Raw genomic sequence first — 15665 nt, 5'->3', positions numbered from 1 at the left:
GCATCTTCTCTTTCAATGTAAAGCAGTCGTCCTTCTATGAATTTATAATACCATCAATGAACTGTAGCTCCCCAACTCCAGTAGACCCACATAAGGACACCGCCACCATATTTCACTGTAGGCCCCATAAGTAAGTAGTGAGCATGCTTTATCAGATACAGTTGTGCTCAAAGTTTACATACCCCAGCAGAATTTTTGCTTTCTTGGCCTTTTTTCAGAGAGTATGAATGATAACAGCAAAACTTTTTTTCCACTCATGGTTAGTGGTTGGGTGAAGCCACTTATTGTCAAACTACTGTGTTTTCTCTTTTTAAATTATAATGACAACCCAAAATTTCCAAATAACCCTGATCAAAAGTTTACATACCCTGGTGATTTTGACCTGATAACATGCACAGAAGTTGGCACAAATGGGTTTGAATGGCTACTAAAAGTAACAACCTCACCTGTGACCTGTTTGCTTGTAATCAGTGTGTGCATAAAAGCTGAGCGAGTTTCTGGGATCCAGACAGACTTTTGCCCACAAAAATATTGCCCACAACTGCCATGAAAATTGTTCGCGATGCAAAGAAAAACCCACAAATAACACCAGCTGAAATACAGAACTCTCTGAAAACTAGAGGTGTGGCTGTTTCAAGATGCACAATAAGGAGGCACTTGAAGAAAATGGGCTGCATGGTCGAGTCGCCAGAAGAAAGCCATTATTGCGCAAATGCCACAAAGTATTTTGCCTACAATATGCAAAACAGCACAGAGACAAGCCTCAAAATTTCTGGGACATGGCAATATAGAATGGTGAGACCAAAATTTACATTTTTGGCCACAACCATAAACATTACATTTGGAGAGAGGCCAACAAGGCCTATGATCAAAGGAATACCATTCCTACTGTAAAGCACAGAGGTGATTTGCTGATGTTTTGGGGATGTGTGAGCTACAAAAGACACAGGAACCTTGGTCAAAGTTGAAGGAAAGATGAATGTGGCACATTATCAGCAAATTCTGGAGGCAAATTTTCACTCATCAGCCCGGAAGCTGCGCATGGGACATACTTGGACGTTTCAACATGACAGCGATCCAAAACATAAGGCCAAGTTGACCTGTCATTGGCTACTGCAGAACAAAGTGAAGGTTCTGGAGTGGCCATCTCAGTCTTCTGACCTCAATATAATTGAGCCACTCTGGGGAGATCTCAAGAGCGCAGCTCATGCTAGACATCCCATGATTTTACAAGAGATGGAGGATTTTTGTCAAGAAGAGTGAGAAGCTTTGCCATCTGACAAAATAAAGAACCTCATCCACAACTACCACAAAAGACTTCAAGCTGTCATTGATGTTAGAGGGGGCAATACACAGTATTAAGCAATGGGGTATGTGAACTTTTGATCAGGGTCATTTTGATGTTTTGGGTTGTCATTATGATTTAGAAAGAGAAAACACTGTAATTTGACAATAAATGGCTTCACTCAACCACTAGACATGAGTGGAGAAAACGTTTTGGTGTTATCATTCATATTCTCCGAAAAAAGGCCAAGAAAGCAAAAATTCTGCCTTAGTATGTAAACTTTTGAGAACAACTGTAATAAACAGCATACCCAAGTCAACTATTGTGGTGAGACATCCCATCTCATGTTTCATCATTCTTTGTCACTGGATGCGTACAATCATGGACAAAATATTAGTATTTCAATGGCAAAAAGCAAACTTAAACATTTTGTGTACTCCTGAAAGTTAGGTCATTAATGGGTTAAACATTATTTGTTTTGCTTATTTTATATTTTAATTAAATGAATGTGTAAATGAAGAGAATAACTTGTGATATGATAAGTAAACATATTCTTTGCTAACATGCTTCGTAAATACATTTCTGGTGATGATATAAAGGCCTTGAGCAGCGGAGTAGTAAGAGTCACCCTGCCTGTGATAGAAGATTAGACGATGGATTCCAGCACCCATAAGCGCTACCATGAAGATGGCTTTGATTCCAGACAACATTTGGACAGTTATTTGTCAGATAACCCTGATATGATCTCTATAGAGGATTCCTTGATATTTCCCATTGAAAATCTTATGAAAAGCTTTACAGAGGGTAAGTATCCTAATTGTTCTGTTTAGATGGTTTTAACTAAATGCAAATAAGGCAAATTTGATTTTTAATGGTTCGTGGGAGCTAAGGTGGAAAGTACAGTGCCCGGCTCATCTCAAGCAAGGGAAGAAGAGCAACGCTGTGTTTGATTATTCCATATGATGAATACTATAAGATTTTTGGGGTTAGTATTGTAACTGTTTCCCTCTGTAATTTTCAGAACCCTGGAATAGAAATTGAGCATAATAAACAGTTAAACAAAGATTTCATTTGTTGGTGCAATTACTTTTAAATCTGCTGTAAGGATACTCTCACATTTACAAATTTTCTAATGCATATTTTACTACAGATCAATAGAAAATCCACATTCAATGTGGATTTTGATACTAATTTACCATGCATTGCAAAAGGTAAAATACAATGTTAAAGTCTCCAAACTTCAGGTCAATTTCTGAAGATTTTTTTGCATTGTGCTCATTTATAACTTATTGGTATGAATGAGCACACCAGCATCATACCTCCCAACTTTCACGGAAGAGAAAGAGGGACAAAATATGTACGCTGTCTGTTGTGAAATTGGATTTTGGGCTCCCCCGGTGGCTACTGGTGGAATTGAACTGGTGTGCATCATCCCCTCTGTTCACCTGTTTCCATCAGGATGTGGGAGTCGCTATTTAGCCTTGCTCCTCTGTCACTTCCATGCCGGTCAACATTGTAATCAGAAGCCTTTCTGTGCATGTTCCTGCTGCTAGACAACTTCCAGCTAAGTTGGACTTTAGTCCTCGTTTGTTTTTGCATTTTGTTCCAGTTCACAGCTGTAGTTTCGTTTCTGTGTCTGGAAAGCTCTTGTGATCTGAAATTGCCACTCTGATGTTATGAGTTAATACTAGAGTCTTAAAGTAATTTCAGGATGGTGTTTTGATAGGGTTTTCAGCTGACCATGAAAGTGCCCTTTCTGTCTTCCTGCTATCTAGTAAGCGGACCTCAATTTTGCTAAACCTATTTTCATACTACGTTTGTCAATTCATCTAAAATCACCGCCAATATATGTGGGGGCCTCTGTCTGCCTTTCGGGGAAATTTCTCTAGAGGTGAGCCAGGACTATATTTTCCTCTGCCAGGATTAGTTAGTCCTCCGGCCGGCGCTGGGCGTCTAGGGATAAAACGCAGGCAACGCTACCCGGCTACTGTTAGTTGTGCGGCAGGTTTAGTTCATGGTCAGTTTAGTTTCCATCCTTCCAAGAGCTAGTTCTTATGTTTGCTGGGCTATGTTCTCTTGCCATTGAGAACCATAACAGTTTGACCGGCCACAAAGGGTTAAAATTAATTGACAGAGAAAGGAGAGAAAAGAGAAGTCTGCTGAAGATTTTTTTTTTTTTTTTTCCCTTCAGTTCTGAGTGTGCTTGTAATTGAAGCTCTTGCAAGTCTGCCTATATTGCAGCCTTTCTCTCTCTCTCTCCTTCTAATCCTGGAATGGCTCTGTGTTCACCTGTTTAAAATGGATTTTCAGAGTTTAGCTGCAGGTTTGAATAATCTCACCACGAAAGTTCAAAATTTACAAGATTTTGTTGTTCAGGTTCCTATATCTGAACCTAGAATTCCTTTGCCTGAATTTTTCGCGGGGAATAGATCTTGCTTTCAAAATTTCAAAAATAATTGCAAGTTGTTTTTGTCCCTGAAATCTCGCTCTGCTGGAGATCCTGCTCAGCAGGTCAGGATTGTGATTTCCCTGCTCCGGGGCGACCCTCAGGATTGGGCTTTTGCATTGGCTCCAGGGGATCCTGCGTTGCTTAATGTGGATGCGTTTTTTCTGGCCTTGGGGTTGCTTTATGAGGAACCTCAGTTAGAACTTCAGGCGGAAAAGGCCTTGATGTCCCTATCTCAGGGGCAAGACGAAGCTGAAATATACTGCCAGAAATTCCGTAAATGGGCTGTGCTTACTCAGTGGAATGAGTGCGCCCTGGCGGCGAATTTCAGAGAGGGTCTCTCTGATGCCATTAAGGATGTTATGGTGGGGTTCCCTGTGCCTGCGGGTCTGAATGAGTCCATGACAATGGCTATCCAGATCGATAGGCGTCTGCGGGAGCGCAAACCTGTGCACCATTTGGCGGTGTCTACTGAGAAGACGCCAGAGAATATGCAATGTGATAGAATTCTGTCCAGAAGTGAACGGCAGAATTTTAGACGAAAAAATGGGTTGTGCTTCTATTGCGGTGATTCAACTCATGTTATATCAGCATGCTCTAAGCGTACTAAGAAGCTTGATAAGTCTGTTTCAATTGGCACTTTACAGTCTAAGTTTATTCTATCTGTGACCCTGATTTGTTCTTTATCATCTATTACCGCGGATGCCTATGTCGACTCTGGCGCCGCTTTGAGTCTTATGGATTGGTCCTTTGCCAAACGCTGTGGGTATGATTTGGAGCCTCTTGAAACTCCTATACCCCTGAAGGGGATTGACTCCACCCCATTGGCTAGCAATAAACCACAATACTGGACACAAGTAACTATGCGGATTAATCCGGATCACCAGGAGATTATTCGCTTTCTTGTGCTGTATAACCTACATGATGTGTTGGTGCTTGGATTGCCATGGCTGCAATCTCATAACCCAGTCCTTGACTGGAAAGCTATGTCTGTGTTAAGCTGGGGATGTAAGGGGACGCATGGGGACGTACCTGTGGTTTCCATTTCATCATCTATTCCCTCTGAGATTCCTGAATTCTTGACTGAATATCGTGACGTTTTTGAAGAACCTAAGCTTGGTTCATTACCTCCGCACCGGGAGTGCGATTGTGCCATAGATTTGATTCCGGGTAGTAAATACCCTAAGGGTCGTTTATTTAATCTGTCTGTGCCTGAACATGCTGCTATGCGAGAATATATAAAGGAGTCCTTGGAAAAGGGACATATTCGTCCTTCGTCATCTCCCTTAGGAGCCGGTTTTTTCTTTGTGGCTAAGAAAGATGGCTCTTTGAGGCCGTGTATTGATTATCGGCTTTTGAATAAAATCACGGTTAAATATCAATATCCGTTGCCACTGCTGACTGATTTGTTTGCTCGCATAAAGGGGGCCAAGTGGTTCTCTAAGATAGATCTCCGTGGGGCGTATAATTTGGTGCGAATTAAGCAGGGGGATGAGTGGAAAACCGCATTTAATACGCCCGAGGGCCACTTTGAGTATTTGGTGATGCCTTTTGGTCTTTCAAATGCCCCTTCAGTCTTTCAGTCCTTTATGCATGACATTTTCCGTGATTATTTGGATAAATTTATGATTGTGTATCTGGATGATATTTTGATTTTTTCGGATGACTGGGACTCTCATGTCCAGCAGGTCAGGAGGGTTTTTCAGGTTTTGCGGTCTAATTCCTTGTGTGTGAAGGGTTTTAAGTGCGTTTTTGGGGTTCAAAAGATTTCCTTTTTGGGATATATTTTTTCCCCCTCTTCCATCGAGATGGATCCTGTCAAGGTTCAGGCTATTTGTGATTGGACGCAACCCTCTTCTCTTAAGAGTCTTCAGAAATTTTTGGGCTTTGCTAACTTTTATCGTCGATTTATTGCTGGTCTTTCTGATGTTGTTAAACCATTGACTGATTTGACTAAGAAGGGTGCTGATGTTGCTGATTGGTCCCCTGCTGCTGTGGAGGCCTTTCGGGAGCTTAAGCGCCGCTTTTCTTCCGCCCCTGTGTTGCGTCAGCCTGATGTTGCTCTTCCTTTTCAGGTTGAGGTCGACGCTTCTGAAATCGGAGCTGGGGCGGTTTTGTCGCAGAGAAGTTCCGATTGCTCCGTGATGAGACCTTGTGCTTTTTTCTCGCGTAAATTTTCGCCCGCCGAGCGGAATTATGATGTTGGGAATCGGGAGCTTTTGGCCATGAAGTGGGCTTTTGAGGAGTGGCGTCATTGGCTTGAGGGGGCTAGACATCAGGTGGTGGTATTGACTGACCACAAAAATCTAATTTATCTTGAGTCCGCCAGACGCCTGAATCCTAGACAGGCGCGCTGGTCGTTGTTTTTCTCTCGGTTTAATTTTGTGGTGTCCTACCTGCCGGGTTCTAAGAATGTTAAGGCGGATGCCCTTTCTAGGAGTTTTGAGCCTGACTCCCCTGGTAATTCTGAACCTACTGGTATCCTTAAGGATGGAGTGATATTGTCTGCCGTTTCTCCAGACCTGCGGCGGGCCTTGCAGGAGTTTCAGGCGGATAGACCTGATCGTTGCCCACCTGGTAGACTGTTTGTTCCTGATGATTGGACCAGTAAAGTCATTTCTGAGGTTCATTCTTCTGCGTTGGCAGGTCATCCTGGAATCTTTGGTACCAGGGATTTGGTGGCAAGGTCCTTCTGGTGGCCTTCCCTGTCTCGAGATGTGCGAGGCTTTGTGCAGTCTTGTGACATTTGTGCTCGGGCCAAGCCTTGTTGTTCTCGGGCTAGTGGATTGTTGTTGCCCTTGCCTATCCCGAAGAGGCCCTGGACGCACATCTCGATGGATTTTATTTCGGATCTTCCTGTTTCTCAGAAGATGTCTGTCATCTGGGTGGTGTGTGATCATTTCTCTAAGATGGTCCATTTGGTTCCCCTGCCTAAGTTGCCTTCTTCTTCCGAGTTGGTTCCGCTGTTTTTTCAGAATGTGGTCCGTTTGCATGGTATTCCGGAGAATATCGTTTCTGACAGAGGTACCCAATTCGTGTCTAGATTTTGGCGAGCATTCTGTGCTAGGATGGGCATAGATTTGTCTTTCTCGTCTGCTTTCCATCCTCAGACTAATGGCCAGACCGAGCGGACGAATCAGACCTTGGAGACATATTTGAGGTGCTTTGTGTCTGCAGATCAGGATGATTGGGTTGCTTTTTTGCCTTTAGCGGAGTTTGCCCTCAATAATCGGGCCAGCTCTGCCACCTTGGTGTCTCCCTTTTTCTGTAATTCGGGGTTTCAACCTCGATTTTCTTCTGGTCAGGTGGAATCTTCGGATTGTCCTGGAGTGGATGCTGTGGTGGAGAGGTTGCATCAGATTTGGGGGCAGGTAGTGGACAATTTGAAGTTGTCCCAGGAGAAGACTCAGCTTTTTGCCAACCGCCGGCGTCGGGTTGGTCCTCGGCTTTGTGTTGGGGACTTGGTGTGGTTGTCTTCTCGTTTTGTCCCTATGAGGGTTTCTTCTCCCAAGTTTAAGCCTCGGTTCATCGGCCCATACAAGATATTGGAGATTCTTAACCCTGTGTCCTTCCGTTTGGACCTCCCTGCATCTTTTTCTATTCATAATGTTTTTCATCGGTCATTATTGCGCAGGTATGAGGTACCGGTTGTGCCTTCCGTTGAGCCTCCTGCTCCGGTGTTGGTTGAGGGCGAGTTGGAGTACGTTGTGGAAAAAATCTTGGACTCCCGTGTTTCCAGACGGAAACTCCAGTATCTGGTCAAATGGAAGGGATACGGTCAGGAGGATAATTCTTGGGTGACTGCCTCTGATGTTCATGCCTCCGATCTGGTCCGTGCCTTTCATAGGGCTCATCCTGATCGCCCTGGTGGTTCTGGTGAGGGTTCGGTGCCCCCTCCTTGAGGGGGGGGTACTGTTGTGAAATTGGATTTTGGGCTCCCCCGGTGGCTACTGGTGGAATTGAACTGGTGTGCATCATCCCCTCTGTTCACCTGTTTCCATCAGGATGTGGGAGTCGCTATTTAGCCTTGCTCCTCTGTCACTTCCATGCCGGTCAACATTGTAATCAGAAGCCTTTCTGTGCATGTTCCTGCTGCTAGACAACTTCCAGCTAAGTTGGACTTTAGTCCTCGTTTGTTTTTGCATTTTGTTCCAGTTCACAGCTGTAGTTTCGTTTCTGTGTCTGGAAAGCTCTTGTGATCTGAAATTGCCACTCTGATGTTATGAGTTAATACTAGAGTCTTAAAGTAATTTCAGGATGGTGTTTTGATAGGGTTTTCAGCTGACCATGAAAGTGCCCTTTCTGTCTTCCTGCTATCTAGTAAGCGGACCTCAATTTTGCTAAACCTATTTTCATACTACGTTTGTCAATTCATCTAAAATCACCGCCAATATATGTGGGGGCCTCTGTCTGCCTTTCGGGGAAATTTCTCTAGAGGTGAGCCAGGACTATATTTTCCTCTGCCAGGATTAGTTAGTCCTCCGGCCGGCGCTGGGCGTCTAGGGATAAAACGCAGGCAACGCTACCCGGCTACTGTTAGTTGTGCGGCAGGTTTAGTTCATGGTCAGTTTAGTTTCCATCCTTCCAAGAGCTAGTTCTTATGTTTGCTGGGCTATGTTCTCTTGCCATTGAGAACCATAACAGCTGTCGCAAATTTTTGGCGCACCCCTAACCAAACCCCTATACAGACCCATATACCATTTCTTTCTACCATTATAGGAAAATATATCAGGGGGGTATGGTGGCTGCAAAAGACATTCAACAGACCACCTGGGAGAGCAAGAAGTAGACCAAAATTTGGGACTGGACTGTTACTCTGCATCTGGGGCATTTGGGAGCTTTTGATTTATTCTTTGACAATTTGTTCATACAGCGGCATGTAAAAGTCTGGGCACCCCTGGTTAAAATTACTGCTATTGTGAGCAGTTAAGCAAGTTGAAGATGAAATGATTTCTTAAAAGCCTAAAGTTAAAAATTGACACATTTCTTTTGTATTTTACGCAATCTATCTATATAATTGTATAAGGGGTACTTCCGTCTGTTTGTCTGTCATGGAAATCCCACATCGATGATTGGTTGCGGCCGGCCGGCCATGACCAATCAGCGACAGGCACTGTCTGGCTGCGAATTTGCCCTTCCCTACTCCCCTCCAGTCAGTGCCAGTGTGTCGCCCCATCCCGGACCAACTTTTTACTTCCGATAACAGTGATGCATTGTGAAATTACCCAGATGCTTTTGTGGTCTCACAAGACCGCTAAGCCATCTGGGTAATTTCGCAATGCATCACTGGGAACGGAAGCTGCCGGCCGCATTGCGAAGAGCAGGACAGCTTCGGTGGATGCTGGAAGGTGAGTATATAACTATTTTTTATTTTCTTTTTTTTAACAGGGATATGGTGCCCACACTGCTATATACTATGTGGGCTGTGTTATATACTTCGTGGGCTGTGCTATATACTATGAGGGCTGTGTTATATACTACATGGGCTGTGTTATTTACTGCGTGGCTGTTACATACTATGTGGCTGTGCTATATACTACGTGGATGTCTGTGTTATATACTACGTGGCTGTGCTACATACTACATGAGCTGTGTTATATAATGCGTGGCTGCTATATAATATATGGCTGTGATATACTACGTGGCTGTGCTACATGCTATGTGGCTGTCTGTGTTATATACTATGTGGCTGTGCTATATACTATGTGACTGTGCTATATATTACGTGGCTGTGCTATATACTACATAGCTGTCTGTATTATATACTACGTGGCTGTGCTATTTACTGTGTGGGCTGTGTTATATACTATGTGGCTGCTATATACAGGTCCTTCTCAAAAAATTAGCATATAGTGTTAAATTTCATTATTTACCATAATGTAATGATTACAATTAAACTTTCATATATTATAGATTCATTATCCACCAACTGAAATTTGTCAGGTCTTTTATTGTTTTAATACTGATGATTTTGGCATACAACTCCTGATAACCCAAAAAACCTGTCTCAATAAATTAGCATATCAAGAAAAGGTTCTCTAAACGACCTATTACCCTAATCTTATGAATCAACTAATTAACTCTAAACACATGCAAAAGATACCTGAGGCTTTTAAAAACTCCCTGCCTGGTTCATTACTCAAAACCCCCATCATGGGTAAGACTAGCGACCTGACAGATGTCAAGAAGGCCATCATTGACACCCTCAAGCAAGAGGGTAAGACCCAGAAAGAAATTTCTCAACAAATAGGCTGTTCCCAGAGTGCTGTATCAACGCACCTCAATGGTAAGTCTGTTGGAAGGAAACAATGTGGCAGAAAACGCTGTACAACGAGAAGAGGTGACCGGACCCTGAGGAAGATTGTGGAGACGGACCGATTCCAGACCTTGGGGAACCTGAGGAAGCAGTGGACTGAGTCTGGTGTGGAAACATCCAGAGCCACCGTGCACAGGCGTGTGCAGGAAATGGGCTACAGGTGCCGCATTCCCCAGGTAAAGCCACTTTTGAACCATAAACAGCGGCAGAAGCGCCTGACCTGGGCTACAGAGAAGCAGCACTGGACTGTTGCTAAGAGGTCCCAAGTACTTTTTTCTGATGAAAGCAAATTTTGCATGTCATTCGGAAATCAAGGTGCCAGAGTCTGGAGGAAGACTGGGGAGAAGGAAATGCCAAAATGCCTGAAGTCCAGTGTCAAGTACCCACAGTCAGTGATGGTGTGGGGTGCCATGTCAGCTGCTGGTGTTGGTCCACTGTGTTTCATCAAGGGCAGGGTCAATGCAGCTAGCTATCAGGAGATTTTGGAGCACTTCATGCTTCCATCGGCTGAAATGCTTTATGGAGATGAAGATTTCATTTTTCAGCACGACTTGGCACCTGCTCACAGTGCCAAAACCACTGGTAAATGGTTTACTGACCATGGTATTACTGTGCTCAATTGGCCTGCCAACTCTCCTGACCTGAACCCCATAGAGAATCTGTGGGATATTGTGAAGAGAAAGTTGAGAGACGCAAGACCCAACACTCTGGATGAGCTTAAGGCCGCTATTGAAACATCCTGGGCCTCCATAACATCTCAGCAGTGTCACAGGCTGATTGCCTCCATGCCATGCCGCATTGAAGCAGTCATTTCTGCCAAAGGATTTCCGACCAAGTATTGAGTGCATAACTGAACATTATTATTTTATGTTTTTTTTGTTTGTTATTAAAAAACACTTTTATTTGATTGGACGGGTGAAATATGCTAATTTATTGAGACAGGTTTTTTGGGTTATCAGGAGTTGTATGCCAAAATCATCAGTATTAAAACAATAAAAGACCTGACAAATTTCAGTTGGTGGATAATGAATCTATAATATATGAAAGTTTAATTGTAATCATTACATTATGGTAAATAATGAAATTTAACACTATATGCTAATTTTTTGAGAAGGACCTGTATTATGTGGCTGTGCTATATACTCTGTGGGCTGTGTTATATACTATGTAGCTGTGCTATATACTACGTGGGCTGTATAATATACTATGTGGACTGTGCTATATACTATGTGGCTGGGTTATATACTACGTGGGCTGTGCTATATACTACGTGAGCTATGTTATATACTACATGGCTGCTATATACTATATGGCTGTGCTATATTCTACGTGGCTGCTATATACTATGTGGCTGCTATATACTATGTGGGCTGTGTTATATATTATGTAGCTGTGCTATATACTACATAGGCTGTGTTATATACTATGTTGGCTGTGTTATACACTACGTGGCTGCTATACACTACATGGCTGTGATATACTATGTGGTTGTGCTATATACTATGTGGCGGTCTGTGTTATATACTATGTGGCTGTGCTTTATACTATGTGGCTGTGCTATATACTATGTGGCTGAGCTATATACTACATGGCTGTGCTATACACTACATAGCTGTCTGTGTTATATACTACATGGCTGTGCTATATACTATGTGGGCTGTGTTATATACTACGTGGGCTGTACTATATACTATGTGGGCTGTGTTATATACTACATGGGCTGTGCTATGTACTACGTGGCTGTGTTATATACTACGTGGCTGTGCTATATACTACGTGGCTGTGCTATATACTACTTTGCTGTGTTATATACTACGTGGATGTGCTATATACTACGTGGCTGCTATATACTACGTGGCTGTGCTATATACTACATGGCTGTTATATACTATGTGGCTGTGTTATCAATCAGCGATATTGGCGTGGGATTTAAACACCGCTTCGTTGATTGGTCGTGCCCTGCCGGCCGTGACCAATCAGCGACTGGCGCAGTCCGGCCGTGAATTGGTGCGGGTTTGAACCATGCTTTGCTGATCGGCCAGCCGGGCGCGACCAATCAGCGATATTGGCATGGAATTTAATCCCCACTCGCAGCGCGACGTACTGTACATTCATGCATACATATTCTAGAATACCCGATGCGTTAGAATCGGGCCACCATCTAGTATATATATATATATATATATATATATATATATATATATATATATATATGTATTTTTGTTTTTTTCATTTTAAAAATTACAAAAAAGGAAAATTGGCTGATGCAACAGTTTGGGCACCCTGTGACATTTGTGTGCTCATATAACTCTGACCAAAGTTTCAGACCATTATTCCATTAGGGTTATAGCAGTGGGTTCTTCTAAGTAGTTGCCTAGCACTCTGAAAATGAAAATGGTGGAGACCCACAAAGCAGGAGAAGGCTATAAGAAGATAGCAAAGCGTTTTCAAGTTGCCCTTTCCTCAATTCGAAATGTAATTAAGAAATGGCAGTTAACAGAAACAATGGAGGTCAAGATAAGGACTGGAAGACCAACCAAAATTTTAGGTGCAGCTGCTCCTTGGATTGCAAGAGAGGCAAATCAGAATCCCTGTTTGACTGAAAAAGACCTTCAGAAAGATTTAGCAGTTTCTGGAGTTGTGGTACATTGTTCTATGGTTCAGAGACATCTGCATGAATATGGTCTTTATGGAAGAGTTATCAGAAGAAAACCTCTCCTGCACACTCATCATAAAATTCATCATCAGAAGTGTGCAAAAGAACAGCTAAACAAGCCTGATGAATTTTAGAAACAAGTTCTGTGGGCCAAAGAGGTTAAAATAGAACTTTTTGGCCACAATAATCAAAAGTATGTGTGGAGAAAAAAGGGCACAAAATTTCAGGAAAGAGCATCTCATCAACCATTAAGCATGGGTGTTGGATCTCATGCTTTGGGGTTGTGTTGCAGACAATGGCATGGGTAAAGGGAAGAATGGATTCAATGAAATCTCTGCAAATTCTTAATGCAAACATAATGTTTGTGGGTTTACTGCGACAGGGAGGTAGACCCTGTGTTTGATTTCTCCTGCGCTGATTATAATTACTTCACATCATATGAAATGGTCTTAGCTGTTAAGTGTTGGCCACTGCCCTCTCCTATACACATATAATATATATAGAGATATATATCTATATATATGTTTATGCGCAGCACGGTGGCGCAGTGGTTAGCACAGCAGCGCTGGAGTCCTGGGTTCAAATCCCACCAAGGACAATCTGCAAAGAGTTTGTATGTTCTCTCCGTGTTTGCGTGGGTTTCCTCCGAATTCTCCGGTTTCCTCCCACATTCCGAAGACATACTGATAGGGAATTTAGATTGTGAGCATCAACGGGGACAGCGATGATAATGTGTGCAACCTGTAAAGCGCTGCAGAATATGTTAGCACTCTATAAAAATAAAGATTATTATTATATATATTTTTTTATGCTGCCTGGTTCTGGAGTTGGGGGAGTTGGTTGTTTGTAAAGCCATTTGGAGAGTTTTTCTAAAGACTGTTGTTTGGTGATTATTCTGTGTGCATATCCTCATCTTCTCCTATTTGTTTTTTCCTTGCTATTCTTCCTGTAGTTCCACTCTGTTGTTTTATGATTGGTATTTAAGTTTATCCCTGAAAGTCTTCCCTTGGTAGTCTGGTTTGTATATTCTTATACACTATAACTTCCCACTTCCATGGGTGGGAGAGGGGATGGATAAGAGCTGATTTAGGAGCTCTGCAAGGTATGTCACGCTGGCATCTTCACTATTAGAAGTAATCTGTGGAACAGGGATTGCTAGGGCGACCCTAGCTTTTGGGATAAAAAGGGAACTCCTAGCCACGAGATATCTGACAACATAGCTATGAAACATAATACATACAGCACGCTCAGGTAATCTCCGAGTATTTATGACTGCTCGGAGATTTAGTTTTCCTTGCCTCAGCTGGATGATTTGTGGCTTCTAGACAGCTCGATTACATATGGGGTGTTGAGAATTCCGCTTTTGGGCTCTGTTGTGAATTCTGCTCTTGGGCTCCCTCCGGTGGTTGTTAGTGGTAGCGCAGTTGTCTCTGGATTGTAATCCAGGGCAGGTGTTTCTGCTGATTGCAGCTCTATTAGGTATTTAGGTGTGTAGGATCCAGCATTCCATGCCAGTTGCCCATTGTTCATGGAGGGATTGCATCTCTGTCTGGCTCCTCATGCCCTGCTGTCAATTCAGCTAAGATAAGTCTCTGTTTTTTTGTCTCTGTAGCACGCATGCAGTGTGCTTTTCTGTTCAGTGCAATTTATTGTGTTTTTGTCCAGCTTAGACTTTGGATTTTTCTGTCTTGCTGGATACTCTGGAGATGCAGATATACATTCTATGTCTTTAGTTAGGTATAGAATATTAGTATTACCTGCTGTGGATACTTTTAGGGTTTTAATACTGACCGCTTAGAATTCTGTCCTATCCTTTTCTATTTAGCTAGAAGTGCCTCTTTTGCTAAATACTGTTTCTCCGCCTGTACGTATTTTCCTCTTAAACTCACAGTCAATATTTGTGAGGGGCTGCCTATCCTTTGGGGTTCTGCTCTGAGGCAAGATAGAATTCCCATTTCCAACTTTAGGGGTATTTAGTCCTCCAGCTGTGTTGAGGTGTCTAGGCCGTGTTAGGAACACACCACGGCTACTTCTAGTTGCGGTGTCAGTTTAGGGTTGCGGTCAGTACAGGTACCACCTACTCCAGAGATAGTCTCATGCGGCTCCAGGGTCACCAGATCATAACAGGGCTCCCTCCGGTGGTTGTAGGTGGTAATGCAGTTGTCCCTGAGTTGCAGTCCTGGTCAGGTGTTTCTGCTAATTGCAGTTTTGACTGGGGTATTTAGGCTTGCAGGATTCATTAGTCCTTGCCAGTTGTCCATTGTTTTTGGAGGTTTTGTCCTTGCCTGGTTCCTTCTGCCTTCCTGCCAAATCTGCAAAGATAAGTGTCTGGTTTTTGTGGCACACATGCTGTGTGCTTAACAATTTAGTGCTATTCAGTGTTTTTTTGTCCAGCTTAGATTGTATCAGTATTTTCTCAGTCTTGTTGGATTCTCAGGAGTTGCAATATACATTCTATGTCTTTAGTTAGATTGTGGAACTTTTTGTATTTTCTGCTGTGGATATTTTTAGAGTTTTAATACTGACCGCTTAGTATTCTGTCCTATCTTTCCCTGTTTAGCTAGAGTGGCCTCTTTTGATGAAATCTGGTGTGTGTGTTTTTCCTCTCCTATTCACAGTCAATATTTGTGGGGGGCTGCCTATCCTTTGGGGTTCTGCTCTGAGGCAAGTTAGTATTCCTATTTCTATCTATAGGGGTATTTAGTCCTCCGGCTGTGTCGAGGTGTCTAGGGTTTTGTTAGGCACACCCCACGGCTACTTCTAGTTGCGGTGTTAGTTCAGGGCTTGCGGTCAGTATAGATTCCACTTCTCCTGAGAAAGTCTCATGCGGCTCCTAAGTCACCAGATCATAACAATGGGGATTCCCTAGCAACCAGGCAACCCTCACATGTACTAAGCCTGGCTAGCAGCCGTAAATCATCCAGCTGGGGCAAGGAAAATACTCAGAGACCACTCGAGCGTG

At 43.1% G+C, this 15665-nt stretch overlaps 1 protein-coding gene across 1 annotated transcript in view; it reads left to right on the top strand.

Annotated features, from left to right (window-relative positions):
* Window positions 1-1895: 1895 nt before the first annotated feature.
* The window catches only part of LOC143764292 (indolethylamine N-methyltransferase-like), a 99548-nt gene continuing 85778 nt past the window's right edge, over window positions 1896-15665 (top strand). Inside the window, exon 1 of the mRNA XM_077249723.1 lies at window positions 1896-2089. Within this exon, the coding sequence (XP_077105838.1) occupies window positions 1939-2089 (151 nt within the window). The 5' untranslated portion in view covers window positions 1896-1938. The remainder of the gene's footprint in view (window positions 2090-15665) is intronic.

Source organism: Ranitomeya variabilis, chromosome 4 (assembly GCF_051348905.1).
Source record: "Ranitomeya variabilis isolate aRanVar5 chromosome 4, aRanVar5.hap1, whole genome shotgun sequence".
In the NCBI taxonomy this organism is placed as follows: domain Eukaryota; kingdom Metazoa; phylum Chordata; class Amphibia; order Anura; family Dendrobatidae; genus Ranitomeya; species Ranitomeya variabilis.
Note: the sequence above shows the minus strand (reverse complement) of the source record. Positions and strands in the feature narration are given on the sequence as shown.